Below are 14,141 nucleotides of genomic sequence, written 5' to 3'. Positions count from 1 at the left end.
AAGAGTGTGCCTTCCTGTTGGTGAAGGACCTCTTAACCTCTCCCAGGTCTCCCTGTTTGAATGTTTGTAATCTGGATTCACAAGAGCGTGATCTACTCTATGTGATGTGTAAAGTGAATTAGGGAAAATACGTTTTTACAATGAATCAGAATCTTGGGGGCGAAGGCATGTGAGTTACATCCTCCTACACTGAATGAAAATTCATGGTCTTTTTTCTTTTCCTTCAGAGAATCGCTCCACAGGTAGTACAGGCTAGCTTCAACAAGTGAGCCCACCTGTCTGGTGGAAGGATAGTGGGTAGTTAGGCTCACTAGGCGCCCCAACAGAAGCTCCTGGGTATGGTGTTGAGCTCCCGCAGCCTGCCTGTGATGGAAGCAGCCAGCGGCCCTCAGCCCCATGCCCGCCGCCTGCTTCGTTCAGTTGGTACACAGGAGGCGAGGGCGCATTTGTCTGGCGGGTGGGGAAGCGGAGACCATCCACTTCACTACCTGCTTTACTTTCCTGTACTTTTATTTCAGATCATCAAAAAAGCCCTTTCTGAGGAAAAACGCGTCTCCACAAAAACATCAGCTGCTGACCTTGTGACAGAAACAGATCACCTCGTGGAAGATTTAATTATTTCTGAACTGCAGAAAAAGTTTCCTTCACACAGGTGGGTGTGTTCCTGTGTGTTTCTCTGGAAGAGACCCCGGTGCCACACTGCTGGTCACTGGGGGCGGACGGGAAGCCTCACAGTCTGCCTCCCTTATTTAGATCGCATGGTAGACATGTTCTTATTCCTCTTACTGTCATCTTGACAACGCTCACTTCTCTCTGTTACCTTACAAATACTGAAAAGGCTCCACTTCTCTAACATGCTCTCTACTCCCCTCTGCCAAACCACTTAACATGTTTCTGGAGGGACTTGGAGCAAGTCATGTTTGGTGCTTGTGTCTGCATGGTGGCCCCATGCAGACTTTCCAAGAGGGATGTAGACCTGGGCCCACGCTTATTGGTGCCCTCCTGCTGGTTCTCAGGGACTCGCTCTCCCCTGTCAGGCCAGCTTATGCGCCAGGGAAGGCTGCTCTCCATCCTAGAAGGCCCTTATGAGGACTCCACCTTCTTCTCTAGAGCAGAAGTTCTTAACCCTTTTGGGGTCACCGTGTGGAGAATCCAGTGCAAACCATTAATCTTTTCCTCAGGAAAATTCAAATACATACACAGCATTTTGCTTCTAGTTCCAAGGGAACCCTAGGCCTCAGAGGAAAATTCCCCTTGAGCTCTGGGCAAGGGGCAGGGGTGGTCCTCAGGCCCTCCGTTGCCCCTGGAGCTCTGCAGAAGAGAGTTGGAACGCACTGCCTCCGATGGGAGGGCTCCTTCTCCCCACAGAGGAGACTGGAGTAGGAGCTCTTGGATTTCTGGGTATGGGTCACTGGTTGCAGTAAGGTTCCATGTTTGATGGGCTTACAGCAGAGACATGGAGGGCGGCCTCCCTCAGCGTCTGGCACAGGGTGGGCGTGATGGGGTTTTCCCCCTGTGAATGATTAAGTGAAAGAAGGGACAAGCCGGCATTCAAACATACCTCCTTTTTCCTCTATGTTTCCTCCTAACTGGTTAGGTCATCTCAGGGTCACCAACTTTCCCTTCGAAATTCTCTCTGCCAATGGGTCATGTTTGTTTTGTTTTGTTTTGTGGACAACCTTTGTGTGTGAACGTCTGTTATTTCCTACTTCCTTATTGAGTGTGAAGTCAGGATTCCTGACATCTGTTATAATATTTATGAGCTCTAAAATGTTTGTGATTTTTAAACTTTTTGAAATGCAAGTTAAATGGTAATGTCCAAAGAATTCTGTAGATTGCTTTAACCCTTTGAGAGGAAAAAGGCCACAGTAGCCAACACAGTGTTTCTGGTTGAGGAACTGTTTTGGTACTTGAGGTTTCTATGGTATTGGCCCAGGTGGCTGAGGCGGAGGTTACAACTGGCTCGGCTCTGTGGGGTCCCAGTAAAGGCCTAGAGGTCACCGTAGACCAGACATACTTAATCAGGCTTCTGACAGGTTTTAGTTAGATTCCTCCTGAGAACCCGAATTCCAAAATTACACCCGTGTTGCGTGTGTTGGCAGCAGTTGCTAAGTGGTTTGGGTCCACTCTTGGGTCAGTATGGGGCATGGATTCCATTCGTACAAGGTGTATTTAAATATTCACTGCCGCACATCCCAGGATAAAAGTCAGTGTGTTGTATGAGTGATCGAACCCACCACCCCCACCTCCGCTCTACCCAGCTGCCGGGGGTCGCCGGGGGATCACCAAACTCCAAAGGCCCTTTGGAAGACCATTGACCCAGAACAGTGGACCCTGCCTAAGGTGTGAGCCAGGCCTACCTGTGCTTCTCCAAACTGCTAATGCCAGGCCTCCGTGTCTGAAAAAGCCCTGGGAGAGACAGATATACACACACCTGACCAGGAAGCCGTGATTTAGAGCAGCGGTTCCCAAACCGCCTCCAGCTCGTGCCAGCCAGGCCGGGAGGGATGAGATGGGGCTGCCCCGTGGCCACCCCTGGCTCTCTGCCACTTGCTTCTCAGCTCCAAGGCCAACACCAGAACTCAGGGAAGCCTGGATGTCCTGCTTCTACTCTGCTTGGTTTGCCTAGAAAACTCAGGTAGATGAAATCATTTCTCAACATAGCTATGCCAAGTGTGGAGTGGGGTTTTTTGTTTGGTTGGTTTTTTGTTTGTTCGTTTTGCCAATGATGAGATTTAAACAAATTTGGGAATACTTAATTGTATTTTAGATCATGGGCAAATTGATAAATTTGCAACAAGAAAACATGGAATACACATAGTAAATTAGCGTATTGTAATTTTTCCGCATTCAGAGTATTTAAATATATCCCTTAAACAATAAGTTAGCATAAACTGGCCTATCATCCTTTTTTTAGGAAGGATTTCCTGTTATTCTGAGTGTATGCTGGTCCCCATTTTTAGTCACTTACAAAACTATTAAAGATTACAACTATTTTGTTTTTAATAAAGAAACAACCTGGTATAGGCTCCCTGTTTTATTATTTTACTGGGCTCATTTGTGAAATCCAAAGTCTGGGTCCCCGAGCAGGAAGACAGGAGTCCACTGAACCAAAGAACTGTAAAATTTAAACCTTCTACTGTCTGCAGCTTTGGAAAGTCACCCATTCTCAGGGTCTCAGCCTCCTCATCCAGGACCGAGGCACCCAGCCAAGGTCATCGTATGGTGGTAATGACAGAAAGTAAACCAGCAGGTCAAGGTTGACAGTAAAGCACAGGACTGGCATTGACCACATTAGCTCAGTCCCCATCCAGGCCTGCGGATGCCTAAACCTGTTTTGAATTGATGATTTTGAGTCAGATCCAAGTTCTGCAACTTTGGAAATATTCAGTAGCATCACTGAACCATACTTATATACACCCTGTCTGTGTCCCTTTTGTCTGGGTTGGTGTGGGCAAAGGGGGGAGAGCAGCTGGGGCTGCAAGGGACACCCAGCCGCCTCCTCTGTCCTGGTCTGGGCTCCCCCCGGCAGGACACATCCTCGTCCATCGTGGTGACTCCCAGGCTCTGCAGCAGGCCCTGTGTGCCCCAGGCTTGGGAAAAACTATATTGCTGGCCACCACTGGCTAAATGCTTGCTTTCTACCACTTTCCCACCATGTGGGTACTCAGGTCATCGGGCAGCAGAGCCTGCTGCGACGCTGGCCAGGCCTGGGAGCATTAATTGGCTCCCTAGAGAACTCAAGGGTGACCCTGACCTTGTCACAGAGTAAACAAACTAGCCAGGGAACAAAGGCCTAGATGCACTTGGCTGTCAAAATTATAAGGGTTTGTTAGGACTATAAGAAAAAAAAAAGTAGTTAAATTATGCAACAGGATATCATTCTAACTTGTTACCAATCTTTGAACCTGACCCCAGGTTGTTGCTTTCCTCTTGTACGGTAGATGGGCTTATGAAAAGGCCCTTAAGCTCCCTAAATTTAGGCACACAGACTGTTCTTTTCTATTGATGTTATGGATTTTATGTAGGTGTCCCAGTGCTTTTATTAAGGTCTGTTATTTTACACCTCCATCTGTCCAAGTTGATGTCCCCACTCCTTCAGCAGAGAGCGGAAGAATGTTTTCTCCACTTCCCACATGAAGACAGTCAGGTTTCAGTGGATAGACTACATCCCTCCTCACATAGCAGGGAGGTATTTTTGGTACCTCAGAGGAGTGGACACGGTCCAAGGCCCCATCCCTAAGTGCCACCACAGATGCGGAGCAAACAGTGAGTTGACAGACACTCTCTCTCCCTGGGTTGACTCAGGCAGCTGAGTAGAGATGAGAACTCCTGGGTATGATCCACTGCTGGGAAAGTCCAGGGCTTGGTGTGGCTCCTCTGAGTGCTTCCAGAAATGCTGTGCAGAACAAAAGCCGCGTGGACAGGAGCATGTGGGTGCTCCTTTAAACATGCTGCTTGGTGACCCTGTAGCCCCTGTCCATCCCACCTGCTGTGCTGGTGAGCCAGCAGCCAGCCCTCCTGGCCCTGCGTGTCCCAAGAAGCCCCCTCGGCGCATTGTGGTCTGTGCACCCCAACACAAGTGTTTGCTTCCAGCCCTGCAGAGGCACTCTCCCCCTTCCTTCCCAGGAGACCCCACAGCACTAGTAGGTACCAGCTTCCCACCTGAATCAGGTTTAAAAAGGAAGAAGTTTCCACATTCCTCCTCCTTTCTCAGGAATTTATCTTTGGAAGCGAGTCGCTTCCAGTTCTATCTTGAAAGAAGGTAAGTCATCTCTCTGCTTTATCCACCTTGTACCCAACTTGAGCTTTGGCACTCGATCCCTATATATGTATGTTTTTAGGGTGTGTACCCTTTTTTTGGGAAACATGATCACAAGCCACTGCATGGGAGGAAAATCACGTAGCTATAAAAGACATTGACAGGAGATGTAATTCCTTAAGTTTTTGGCTAAGAAAACTTGGCAGAGCTCACGCCACGCATAATCACCAGTGACTCTGCACGCCCGTCTCCTGCCTCCATGCAGTGGTCGGGAGTCCCAGCCTGGCCGTGCCCTGCCTAGCTTGGCTCTTCCGACTTCCTGTCTCTTCACCACGCTGTATCTGCCATCTAGACCTGCCTGTCTGGATCACATGATCCAAAAGACCCAAAACCCTGAGGAGGGGAGTGAGGACAGGGACACAGTTCCCAGCAGGAGGAGGGGACCAGGAGCAAACAAAAGCGAGGAAGTGGTGGCCCGTGCATCTCTAGATTGTAAGCTCCCGGGTGCAGGCTGCTCACCCTGGCTTTCTCTGCACCACAGCCATTTGTCAGGTCGTGTTCTGCCTCTGCTGCGGGGGCTTCTGCACAGGCAGCTGCTGGGGGGAGGTGGAAGCACACGATAACCTGAGAATGATCACATGTGCACTCCTCACACACACGGACCGATTTCCGATCCTTTTTCAGAGGGGCAGGTAGACGACTTGGTGTGTGCCATGGAGGGCATGACTTCCGTAGTCCCTGAAATGGAAAGGGGTGGTCCCAGATGAGCTCCAGGGCTTGTGGTTCTGGGGCCAGTGCTGGGGTGACAAGCAGTGACATCAGAACGCACAGCCCTGGTTCTTCTTTCTCAGTGTTGCAAATGAGGACGGCACTTGAGATGCGACTAGTGAAAGTAAAGAACTTCTTAGTTTTTTGAGATTGCATTTAATTTAAATTATTTAAACTTAAACAGCCACATGTAGCTCATTGGTACCATACTGGGTGGAGAAGTTGCCAGCTCAGTGCCTTTATCAACAGTATGATGTCTGTCTCCTCGGCAAGTTCCTTGCTGCCACATCTTAGGACCCCTGGTTCCTCTGGAGAAGGTGGTTCCCAGGGCCGATTCGAGGCCAAGCGTAAGGGGACTGCTCTGGTCTCTTCAGGGGCTAAGCAGCTGCCTGATGGCTGTAGCTGACAACACACCGGATGGCAAAAGGAGGACAGTGAACGCTTCTTGTTTTTCACTCATTTATCCTGCTTAGTAAACACCTATTGTCTTCAGGTCTCCTTTTTCTCCAGTATAGACGTGGACATAGTGTGAGAAGCTGCTAGAAAGCTCTCCACAAGGCCTGGTATTCACGCATAGAACACGTGTTTGCTCAGCACCTGCCGTGGACCAGGCCCTGGTCAGAAGGCGGTACATGGGCCAAAGGCCCCACTCTCAGTGGACCTGGGTTTGTTACGTGACAGAGACATGGACCAAACACTCAGAGTGCCGAGCCCTGTTGTGTGAGCTTTATTGGGATGTGTTTTCCTTGTTGGGGTTCCTCACGGGAAATAGCCTCTGCTCGAGTGAGGATGGTTCTGAGAGGCCTTGTGTACAAAGGACTAATGATAAAGGCGGTGGGGGGGTCGCTGGGAGCAGAGGCCACTCTCACTGGTGCCAGACAGTACACAGCCGGGGCTGGCCGTGTTCCTACAAGCTGGCCACCAGAGCATGAAGGGGAAGGTGTGTGGCCCACCAAGGGGCTCCTCAACCAGACACTGGGTTGGAAGGGGCCTCTGAGGAGATAATGGCAGCTCCTGGCTGAGCCCGAATGGTGGGCAGCTCCCGCTGTCACACTGTCTTCAGTTCAGAGGCAGCCAGGCCGGGGACACAGCCGGGAGGTGTCAGTGGTAGGTGACCCTCAGTGCCTTGGGTCCAGCTTCAGTCCCCCCAGCCACAGCACTACCGGGGGAGGGAGGAGAGCTGAAGCCCGAGTCCTGGGCCCTGCTCCCCGGCCGGCATCGCTCCCCAGCCGGCATCGCTCCCCGGCCGGCATTGCTCACACTCTTCATCGTCTGTCTTCAGCCTTTTCTCCTCCAGACCCAAGTTAGAGCAGGGTTTAGCTTTGCGTTGTAAGGTCTGTTTCCCAGTGTTCTTCATTCTCATGTTTGTCCCCCGGCCCATTCACTGCCCACCCCCCACATATGCTTTCCCAAGTCTCCTGCGTGGAGGCGTCACTTCATGTGTTCCGAGTCCCGCAGAGTAAGCAGACTGGCCGACGGCTCCGAGAGCAGCTGGTCTTTCACAGACTGCTCTGCTGGCCCCGGGAAAACCGTGATGAGATTTCCGCGGTGTCTGCTTGGTCTCTGATGGGTCCGGAAGCAGTTCAAAGCGCCTTGTCCTGAGTGCTTGGTGAGTGTTCTCAGGCCGAGCTCCTGCTCACCACAGGTTCATTGCGGAAGAGTCTGCAGCCGCCGGGGCCAAGTGCGTGCTCACCCCCAGCCCGACCTGGATCGTCGACCCCATTGACGGCACCTGCAACTTCGTGCATAGGTGAGCGTCGGCACGGGCCACCCCTCGTCTGGTCCTTAACCTGTCCTCTTCTCTCAGACTTTGTCTCTCCCCAAACAGCATTTTTTTGAGGCAGGAGTATATAGACGAACCTCTAGGAGGTTGATAGGCTCATTAAAAAGGTGGTCATGTTTTGATGTTTTTAAAGTGAGGTGTTCCATTTGTGAGATACTCTCAGCATGTAGAAAGTGCTTAATATTTTAAATCTGTCATGTTTGTCATCTTTAAAATGCTGGGTTGAATTAAGAAGGACCCCTTAAGGATGCCCCTGGACAAACAGGCATGTGTGGTCCAGCAGCTGCAGGAGCACAGGTGTAGACAGCAGCGCCAGAGGGCTGGCTTTCCACAGCTACCTGTGGAGACGAGAGCAAGCCTCCTGCAGCCATGAGGCGGGATGAGGAACCCCCTGGCAGCGGGCCAGGCCTAATCTGACAGAGCAAATAACAGCCACAAAGCAGGAGGGTTCAGGGAGGTCAGAGAGGCCGTCAGGGAGAGGAGAGGCGAGCTCAGGGAGGTGATCAGGACATGGCCTCAACTCCAGAAGCTCTGACCAGTGGGATGGGCGTTGGAGCTGTCCAAGGACACAAGAGCACTGGATGGGGCCTGGTTTCCACAGGTGGTTGGTTCTCTGGCATGAACACATGAGGGGCCTCCTGGAGAGCTGGTTGGCACGGGTTCCAGGCCCCTCCCCGGCCCCTTCCAGGCCAGCGTTTGTCCCCAGCATGCATCGACACCAGCAGCGCAGAACCCCATTCTGAGAGCCCTCTCCCCAGATGAAGAGGAGATACTCTGTTTCCTTCTGAAAAGTGAAAAAGTATCAGCACAGAGGGGGGCTTCTTGGGGCTGCCCTCTGTGCTTGGCCTCAGATGGCGTATTTATGTGTCAGTATGTAAAGTCATCCTGACCTCTGAGGTGGGTTTTGTTAACATGGGTTAGTTAGCTTGAGAATGTAGTCACTCGTGCCAGCACATTGCCTTTTCGGGCCAATGGAACAGTGCCATCTGGTGACCACAACAGCGTCAACAGACTAATGCAAACTAAAGCCTGACAACCCCCCACCCCCACCCCGCAGGAATGGGGGTGGAGGCTCAGGTCTCCCCTCCTGTTCTTCTCTCTGCTTGTCATGCGGTGACACCCACACAGCCCTCAGAGGGCCTCTTGCGGCCCTGGGGCTTTCAGGGGCTGCAGATAGTGATCTTAGTGGCCTAGAGACATCAGAAGCCTTTGGCCACCGCAGCTCAGAGAGCATCTGTTCCTTCTTGTGTCCAGCAGCGTCAGGGCTGAAGCAGGTGGGGGAGAGCTTTCCCAGGTACCTAAAGTGGAGCCTGGCATGTGGTGTGTTTGCCTATAGAGCCAACCGCCAGGTGACCGTGCCGGCTGCCACGGCCTGAGTCTGGGCTCACCTCTGTGTAGGACTGGTTTCCTAGTTTTCCTGTAGGTTAGTAGCACCCAGCTTCTCCTTCCTACTTGCTGGTAAGCTCTGCTGATCTTCACATAAAAGAGAGATTATTTCGAAGAGGTGCCACAGGAACAACAAAATCACAAAATAAAACCACAGGCAATCTGCGATGTCACAGCCCGCCTCTGACGGCTCTGGCCAGGCCTGCAGTTGGCGGCTTTTGAGCTCACTCAGGAGATGGGCGGCAGGGGGTGGGGGGGTAGGGGGTGTTATTGTCACCCAGACCTAGCCTCTGGTAGGAGGCTATGATGTCACTTCCCGGGGACCCCTCCTCACCTCACCAGGGACATGGGTCTGGCGTTTTGGAGGTCTCTACTTATCCCTTTATGTCTCTGAAAACCAGAAAACTGACCATTAAAATGATCACTTGGTGGTCATTGTTGAATTACAGCAGTTGTACGTGACTTTCAGAATACTGCTTTCTTTCAAGGTCAGCTATCTTACACACCGGAGTCCACTAAGCCTGTTTGTCTTGGAAGCAGTTAGTGAAGTTGTGGGAAGTAATTTTTTAAAAAAAACAAACCCACCCACACTGTAGAAAGGTCCTTCTGTGCCTCCAGAGACAGTGCTGCATAGCATAGCCGCACAGAGGCCGCTGAGAATTTGCATGAGACCACTTATGTTTCAGAGAGTGAACCGTTCTGTTTTTCTTTGCAGGTTTCCCACCGTGGCAGTAAGCATCGGATTTGCTGTAGACCAAGAGGTACGTGGGGGAGGGGTTTCCCCAGGCCAGTGGTCCTGAACCCCTTGGGCCTGGCTTAGCATTGTCCTTTTTGGACTTGATTCCTGTGCTCCATTTTGCTGTCTTTGTCACATGCCTTAGTCATAACTAGTAAACCCATGCATGTTTCTTTTTGAGATCCGAGACAGTAAACAAAGGAAAACTGGTTTTGGGGTGTGTGGGTTTGGGGCTCCATGGCCGGCCCGCCTCCATGGTGGTGGGCCCTTGTTTCTACCGTGGTCTTTCTGGGATGCTGCTGGAGAAGTGTGGAAGGGAAAGTTCTGACAAATGCCCCACATTAGTTTCCCTCTGACCCCTGGGGCGTGTGATCTAGTCCCACACAAAAGAAACTCCTATTTTGGGAGGACATTTTTCATCCCCATCTTTCAGTCATTCTTCTCCATCTTTCCCTAGCTGTTAGCATGAGAACCCTGCTGCTTCGGGGTTCCCATCACCCTTGGAGCTGAGCAGCATCATGAGATCTGCGTCAAGCATTAATCAATTTAAGCAGTAATGCTTAGGAAAGCCTTCACTTCTGTGCGGTCACGGCAGTTATATTTATTTATTTAATAATTTTTTTAAGGTTTTATTTATTTATTTGACACCCACAGAGAGAAATCACAAGTAGGCAGAGAGGTAGGCAGAGGCGGGGGGGGAAGCAGGCTCTCCGATGAGCAGAGAGCCCGATGCGGGATTCGATCCCCCGACCTTGAGATCATGACCTGAGCTGAAGGCAGAGGCTTCACTGAGCCACCCAGGCACCCCACAGCAGTTATATTTAAATAGGACTGGGGGTTTGGTATTTTCCAAAAGCAGCCTTCTGCTAGGCACTGTTTCAGTGTTTTCACCTTCATCCTCAACACTAGCAGTGGTTCCCTAGCACGGAGACCGAGGGAAGTTTAAACATTCTTCACCCTTCCCTCTTGCTAGCAAAGGTCTCCCGGCCACCTGACCCACCCCAGGGGCACAGGGTCTGGAGGCCCACATGGTTCTAGGACTACCCTGATTTGGGAACCCCCTTAAAGCCAGGGTGGTGGGAAGCAGGGGAAGAGAATTAAGGATTGCTGGAAAGCTGGCTACGTGATCCTCCCCAGAAATAAACCCTTTACCTGCCCTGTTGGGGGGTCCATTCCACTGTAGTCGAGCTCACCCCAGGCCAGCTGAGACTCTCCCGAGAGACTGGGCCTGGGGCTCTCTTTATTTTCCAGGGAGGTAAAACATAGCCAACCCCCCGATCACACACACGCTCGCCCCTGTTAACCCTGAATAGTGACGAGTCGGAGGAGGAAGAAACAAAGCACAGGCGTGTAAGGCAGCGTCCCCCCCCCCCATTGCTCGCCTCTTCTTTTTACTGTTTCCAGCTGGGAGGCTGCTGTCACAGGCATTTGTCACCTGCCCTACGCAGCATGACCCACCAGCGTGGCTGCGGTTTGGTACCACGCCTCTCCTTGGTGACTCACCTCTCCTCCTTGGCCGTCCTTGAGTCTGATCCCCTCGGCTTTACAGATGTATTCCTAATTTTTGACACATCAGCAGCTTTGAGGGTTTCTTATGGGGAGGCGTTAGTCACAAGTAGCCTCCTCCAGTCTCCCACCCCCCAAAACAGAGGCCTTTCTGAAGAATTCAGCTTTTTCAGTAACTTTCAGCTCCTAATGCTTGATTATAAAGCTGTATTTGTTTTAGTTTTTTTTTTTTAGATTTTATTTATTTATTTATTTATTTAACAGTCAGAGATCACAAGTAGGCAGAGAAGCAGGCAGAGAGAGAGGAAGGGAAGCAGGCTCCCTGCTGAGCAGAGACCCCGATGTGGGGCTCGATCCCAGGACCCTGGGACCATGACCTGAGCCAAAGGCAGAGGCTTAACCCACTGAGCCACCCAGGCGCCCCTGCTTTAGTATATTTTTAAGTAGGCTATTTTGGGTTTTTTTTTTTTTTTTAAAGATTTTATTTATGTATTTGACAGAGAGAGATCACAAGTAGACGGAGAGGCAGGCGGAGAGAGAGAGAGGGAAGCAGGCTCCCTGCTGAGCAGAGAGCCCAATGCGGGACTCGATCCCAGGACCCTGAGATCATGACCTGAGCCAAAGGCAACGGCTTAACCCACTGAGCCACCCAGGCGCCCTAAGTAGGCTATTTTGGAAGAGACCATTTGCCCTCATATCCAGTTTTGGACCGAGATGCTAATTTCTTTCCCAATTCCCCTTTGAGAGGTAGTTTCCATTACCTGGGTCGTACGTAATACCTCGAATTGTCCTCCTCTGAACTGCTTTGTGATTTTCTGGGTCAAATGAGTGAAGTGCATTTGTTTTCCCTCCTGCCCCTGCACCCCACAGCTCGAATTTGGAGTGATTTACCACTGCACAGAGGAGCGGCTGTACACGGGCCAGAGGGGCCGGGGCGCCTTCTGCAATGGCCAGCGGCTCCAGGTCTCCGGGGAGACAGGTGGGGCTTCCCGTGGCTGGACTGGGCTCCTTGCAGAGTGGGAGGAGTGTGAATGGGAAATGCCAGCATCACCATTCTGGGAGACGGTGCTGGAAAGCTCCCGCTGAGCCTTCAGTTTCTTCAGGAACATGGCGTCCCTGAGTACCTGGAAGGCCAGCCAGTTCTGTGTCTTCATGTTTTCGTGGATGTGGCCAAGAGTTTACATAGTCTCACCCTGTTTTACACTCATATCCTTCAGCTTTCTTGCTCAAAGAAACCCAGACTTCAGTATGGCTGGCTCTCCAGTAATCCGAGGTCGAGAGCAAAGTTGGAAGCATGGTCTGGCTCTCAGAGCATCCAGGCTAACATCCATCATCCAAGGTGACGTCACCCAGGCGTAGCCTGTGGCTTCCTGGGTGTGGACAGGCTGCCGTGGGCTTTGGTCTCCATGAGAAGACGAGCAGCCGTGGGACTGAGTAGTGTGAATAAGTGATGTTGCCACACACCACACCCGTAGCGCTAGCCATGTTGTTCCTAAAGCAGGACCTCAGGGACATCCAGTCGCTTCTATGATGCGACTGTAGTTACATTCAACCGCACATAACTACGTACTGTCAACAATACGCCAGCTTAGGTTTTGCAGGGTGTTTAGGCCTTGCTTTCACACGGATGAAGTCAGGGATTTTTTTCGCCCCGTGGGATGGGGACTGTCCTTTCGGGGGCGGGAGTAAATGAGGAGCTTCGGCCTTGAAGCAGCTAGGTTAGGAGAGACTTTGAAAGCTCCCTCGTGTCCACGTTCGGGTCTGGAAAGGTAGAAAGCACAGTTCCTGCTAACTTTTCTTACACGTTTCCGCAGCAGGACGTCCTGAGGTACCCTCCCCCATCATAGCTTCAGTCTGGGGGTGTCAGCGCTCCCCCTTTCTTTATGCTTCCTTTCTCTTTTCTGCCTTGTCTTCCTCCCTGGGTGACACCCGTGTGCCTAGATGGCCTCAGAGGCAGTGAGAGGAGGAAGGTGTGTCCCTGCCCTCCAGCGGCTCCTCAGCGAGCGAGGACGAGAAGTTCTCCACCTGTGGTCTGCGGTCGGGTGAGAGCACCGCCGATCGAGGAGCCCTGGGTGGGTGGGAGGGCAGGAGCCCTGTGTGTCTGGCCCAGTGGGGAAACCAAGGAGGCTTGGCCTGGGGCTCCTGAGACTCACGAGCCTGCCCAGGGAAAGGGGAAGATCACATGAGGCTTCGCCCCGACTTGGGACCAGCAGGGCACACTCACCAGTTACTGCCTCCGAGTCCCAGAGAGATTCCAGAACAGTCTCCAGGCTCGCCCCATGTCTCCACCTCCCAGAAATGTTTTGTTTGGCTGTACGAAAAGTAGCGCTAATTGTACGTACGCATGCCAAGAGGTAACCGCTCAGGGCATGTTGGGTTAGTCAGTAGTGAGGAAGCATGTCATTAAACACACTTACGTGAACTTTGCTCCATATTCCATTTGATGAGAACACTTGGCTCCATTCACACTCGCTGGGCTTCCTGGTCGCGCGTGACAACTTCATATCCTCAGTGCGGCTCTCAGAACCATGTGGGCAAGGCCTCCAGGTCGCCTCTACTTCCGGCCCGTCGTAGGCCCTCTGGTCCTGTGTAGACCCTGTCCTAAACCCCTGCTGCAACACTGGGGTTCTCACTTCTCTCAAAACCGCCCACATTCTGGAGCTCATTTTCTTAAAAAAAAAACTCTAAAGAGAGTCTGATGTGCTGTTTTCAGCACTGGTCATTTAGAACTTACGGGGTGATTGGGTTTCTATGGAGATGATGGACTGGACCCTGCAGCACAGTGGTTAGGGGTCACACAGACCTGGTTTCAGTCCCCATTGTGCCACCCTCCAGGGCTGTGAGCTGTCCTCGTGTGGTGGGTGGGGTGACATGATGGGAATGGAGGAATAAATGCAGTTAGGGGAAAGCGCTCAGTCAGGTCCCGGTGCAGGGTACCCAGAGGTGAGAGTTGTTATCAAAGAGGAAACCTCAGTCTTTGCACAAGATGATTAGCGCCCGATGTTAAGCTTAGGACGCATTTCTGGATTAGGGAAATCCACCCTAGGGAACAGGACACCCACCCCTGATCTTTCTCTCTCCTTTCCTTACTCCTATTACACCTTCTTGGAAGGCTTCCATGCACAAAGTAAAAAGCAAACAGAACTACACAGGATGGGGTAGAGGATGAGATGGAGGCCAGAATTTGATTAGAACCTTTT

The 14,141-nt window shown here is 51.7% G+C and overlaps 1 protein-coding gene across 2 annotated transcripts in view; it reads left to right on the top strand.

Annotated features, from left to right (window-relative positions):
* The window catches only part of IMPA2 (inositol monophosphatase 2), a 42,316-nt gene that overhangs the window by 15,306 nt on the left and 12,869 nt on the right, over nucleotides 1-14,141 (top strand). For both annotated transcript variants that reach the window (XM_045065364.1, XM_004742687.3), the window contains exons 2-5: nucleotides 519-652; nucleotides 7,176-7,280; nucleotides 9,415-9,460; nucleotides 11,812-11,920. In XM_045065364.1, coding sequence (XP_044921299.1) covers nucleotides 519-652; nucleotides 7,176-7,280; nucleotides 9,415-9,460; nucleotides 11,812-11,920 — 394 coding nt within the window. The remainder of the gene's footprint in view (nucleotides 1-518; nucleotides 653-7,175; nucleotides 7,281-9,414; nucleotides 9,461-11,811; nucleotides 11,921-14,141) is intronic.

The sequence above is a fragment of the Mustela putorius genome, unplaced genomic scaffold (assembly GCF_011764305.1).
Source record: "Mustela putorius furo isolate JIRA1106 unplaced genomic scaffold, ASM1176430v1.1 tig00003858_pilon_pilon_pilon, whole genome shotgun sequence".
NCBI lineage: Eukaryota > Metazoa > Chordata > Mammalia > Carnivora > Mustelidae > Mustela > Mustela putorius.
The sequence above is the reverse complement of the archived record's forward strand: the minus strand, read 5'-3'. Positions and strand labels throughout refer to the sequence as shown.